General features: G+C 49.9%; 1 protein-coding gene across 1 annotated transcript; it reads right to left on the bottom strand.

The window, feature by feature from the left end:
* Positions 1-377: 377 nt before the first annotated feature.
* LOC101613723 (cytochrome c oxidase assembly factor 6 homolog) lies at positions 378-1789 on the bottom strand. The gene is made up of 2 exons (XM_004659703.2): positions 1521-1789; positions 378-675 (listed from the first exon to the last, which is right to left on the bottom strand). The coding sequence occupies exons 1-2, from the start codon at positions 1662-1664 to the stop codon at positions 580-582; spliced, it is 240 nt and encodes a 79-aa protein (XP_004659760.1). The 5' UTR covers positions 1665-1789; the 3' UTR covers positions 378-579.
* Between the last annotated feature and the right edge of the window lie 2203 nt (positions 1790-3992).

Genomic DNA, 3992 nt, shown 5'->3' with positions numbered 1-3992 from the left:
AAAGCACCTTAACCCTAAGCTGTGTCTCCAGCCCTCAATTTTCCCTTCATGTGCTTCGCCATACACCTGTCCCAGTCCTCTCCGCTGCCACAGGTGGGTGGGTTGTTTGTTTGTTTTCTGAGGTAGTGTCATCCAGTCCAGGCTGACCTTGAACTCACAGCAATTATCCTACTTCTGCCTCCCAAGTACTGGGATTAAAGACATGTGCCACCACGCCTGGCTAACTTGGTTTTTTATCTGTATCTCCTGTGACTAATACTTATCTACTACGCAGTTTCTACTCCAAGACAAAAGTTTAAAAAAAAAAGAACTTTTAATAATGGCCTTTAATTTCTTGCTTTTTCTTAAAATAAATTTCTTAATAAATTAAAGGTAACTCTACTTGATAACGTTTTATTTCAGTTCATCATTTGAATTGCGGGGTCTTCTGCTCCCTAGCCTTTTTAGTTAAATGTCACACACAGGAGGAAGTACTGACGGGTGTACCATAATTCAAACTGCTGTTGTCCCAGAATCATCAATGCACTTTCGAAAGTTCAGAAGAATACGTTCTGCCTCTGGAAGAAGTTTAGGAAGAGCCTAGGAGTTTTCAGTTGATTTTGAAGGCTGAAACTGTCCTGCTTCAAACTTTTCCTTGAATTTTAAATAGTCTCTTCTTTTATCGAAATATTTTATCTGTTGAGACAAAAGGTTTTGACATTACAGCAAGTTATGCATCTGACAACACCACAGATTTCAATGTACGAATTATTCTGCATAAGCAGCACAGAAACAATAATGACTTGCACTCTAGAATCCTGAGAAGGGATATGGGGAGTGGAGTCTGAGAAGTCTACAGATGGGCAGTCCTCTTCTCACCATTAATGTTCAGATGTCCAAAAATCAATCCTTCCCTTTCTCCCTCCCTCCTTCCTAGAGAGACAGAGACAGATAGAGGATAGGTGCACCAGGGCCTCCAGCCACTGCAAACGACGTCGATGCACGCGCCACCTTGTGCTTCTTACGTGGGTACTGGGGAATCGAACCTGGGACCTTAGGTCTCACAGCAAGCGCTTTTAACACTAAAGCATCTTTTCAGTCTCCAAGAATTTGCTTTAAAAATAGACTTGTCTGCCTGGCATGGTGGCGCACACCTTTAATCACAGCACTCGGGAGGCAGAGGCCGGAGGATCGCCATGAGTGCGAGGCCAGCCTAAGACTACAAAGGAGATTCCAGGCCAGCTTGGGGTTAAAAGTGAAACCCTACACCCTACCTCGAAAAAACCTCGATAAACCTGGATAGGAGATCTTCCCAGATCAAATGGCAATCGCTGCCGATGAAACCAAGCGTCTCGCGCAAAACCTACTCCCGCGACGCCGTCTCCTCTCCCCACACCGCTGGCTCCTCCTCTGAGCCCGGGGCTGGGCTGGGGCAAGGTGGCAGCACCCGGCGACCCGCAGCAAACGGCCGACCCGAGGAGTCGCGCCCCCAGCCCCGGGACGCCGGCTCCCGCCCTTCCCGAGCCCTCCCGCCGGCTCACCCACTGCTGAGGACAGCTCGCCTCGAACGAGCTCCGCAGCTGCCCGCACCGCGCCGCGTCCTCCTCGTGCTCGTCCAGACACTGCCAGTACAGGTCGCGGGCGCCCCAGCACACCCGCCTCTCCTTCATGGACGGGGCCGCCATGGCTGCGGGCAGCCGCGCTCACGGGGCGTGCGACCGAACGCCCGCCCGCCCGCTCCCGGCTCCCAGCACTCCGAGGCCGATGGCGCGCGACGCCGGTTCCGGTGTCGCGGTACGGTCACCTACCACACTGCCGGTCTTGCATTGGGCCTTCAGGGCCACCGTTACCAGAGCGGGGAGGGCGGGACTTCCTGTCCTGCTTTTTACCTAGCGGTGACTTCCGGCCTGGGGGCGGGGCTACAGCGCGGCTTCCGGGTCACTCGGGGATTCCGCTGCCCACCCGGCGGAGGGGCAGAGGACTGGGCGAGGAGTTACGCCGGGAGTGCGCCGTGCGGGCCGACGGTCTTCGGGTTCGGGGTCGGTCCCCTTGGCGCTGACGAACTCGCACGTACGCGTTCCTCTCTCCGCGTGGCGCTGTGTGGGCGTCCCGTGGACTGGACCCCGGCCACCAGGTTTTGCGAGAGTGCCTTTAACCTCCCAGTCTCCGTGCCCACGTCTGCGGAGCACCTTCCCGGGGAAGAGCGGTCACAGCGTCGAGTCGGGTCCCTGTCAGTACCCGAGGGCCGCCTCCTCCAGGGCCTCTCGGCAGCCCTGGCCAGGGCTCCTGTGAACCCTTACCACGGTCCCTGTGCTCACGGCGGGTGGCCGGGCAAAGCTGCGCACCCGCAGACACGGGGCAGGGGACCTGTTTCTGCATGTGGACTCTTAACAAGGAGTGGCTTTCCGTTTGCCAGGGCAGCCCGCATGCCCACACTGTTTTATCAAGGGCAGTTCACATAAAGATAAGATTGATGCACATAAAAGGGTTGATACAGCAGTTTTAGATGACACCTGAGTTGAAAGAGAAATATATCTTTTTTTTTTAAACTGGAAGAAAGGGAAGAGTTTTACTTAATGACAGGAGAAAATGACAAGATCCACAAAAGGGAAAGAAGCTTTGCAACCAAAATAAATATATGTAGTTGTGTGCCACCTTACATTTCCAGTGCATACAAGATTGTGGTCCTCGAAGATTGCATCACCAAGTGGCATAATGCTGTCGCTCTGCTAGTGTAAGCTCTCCCCATGATGTTCACAGTGATCCAGGTTCCAAATGCATTTCTCGGAACGTGTCCCCGGTAAACAGTGAAGAGTGGCATGACTGAAACACAGTAAAACTTGCTGGAGTTAGGAAGAGAAAATACATGGCCATACTGGATGATTTAAACAGCTCTGTCTCAGAAATTGCCAAGTAAGATCAATAAGGATATAGATAAAATAACATGACTTAAAAAATGACCTAATGAGTATATACAGAACACAATCAAACTCACAATATACATTTTAAAAAATATTTTTATTTATTTGGAGAGAATGGGCATGCCAGGGCCTCCAACCACTGCAAATGAACTCCAGACACATATGCCACCTTGTGCATTTGGCTTTACGTGGATACTGGGGAATTGAACCTGGGTCCTTTGGCTCTTCAGGCAAGCACCTTAACCATTAAACCATCTCTCCAGCCCAGAATATACATTTTTAAGGCAAAGATGGCATATCACCAAACTTTGCATAATTATCAAATGACTGTCTATCTATATATATATTGGCTTTTCAAGGTAGGGTCTTGCCCTAACCTAGGCTGGCCTGGAATTCACTATGTAGTCTCTCAGGGTGGACCCAAACTCATGTTGACCCTCCTACCTCTGCCTCCCAAGTGCTGGGACTAAAGGCGTGCGCCACCATGCCCGGCTGACATAGTGCTGGTTTTATGGAGTTGTCTTGGGACCTTGTGAACACTTAAGCAAGCACTCTATCAGTGAGCCATGCTCCAGCCCCTCTATCAGCAAAAAGATTGTGATCTTTCAGTATGTTGAGATTTTATTGCAATCTAGCTATATATATATATATATATTTTAACAAGGAGAGCGTTTGGGCACAATAGCCCCTCTTTTTTGTGACTGAAAATGAATTCTAGATGTAAATGCTACTTTTTGCATCTAGCTTTAGGTGGGTACTGGGAATTGAGCCTCAGGCTGGGAGACTTTGCAAGCAAGTGCTTTTTAACCATGGAACCATCTCCCCAATCCTACAACGTAGTTTTCTTAAAAATCAAAGTGTGTGGGTCTGGATCCCGGTTTGCATCTCCAGAACCCACATAAACCAGATGCACAAGGGGGTGCAGGCATCTGAAGTTCGATTGCAGTTGCTGGAGGCCCTGATGCACCCATTCTCTCTCTCTCTCTCTCTCTTCCCCCTTCTCCCTCTCCCTCTTTCTATATTTCATATAAATAAAATATATTTAAAAAATCAAAGTGTGCAAACAAACCCATGGAATCCATTGACTCAACA

Source organism: Jaculus jaculus, chromosome 5, assembly GCF_020740685.1.
Source record: "Jaculus jaculus isolate mJacJac1 chromosome 5, mJacJac1.mat.Y.cur, whole genome shotgun sequence".
NCBI lineage: Eukaryota > Metazoa > Chordata > Mammalia > Rodentia > Dipodidae > Jaculus > Jaculus jaculus.
Note: the sequence above shows the minus strand (reverse complement) of the source record. Positions and strands in the feature narration are given on the sequence as shown.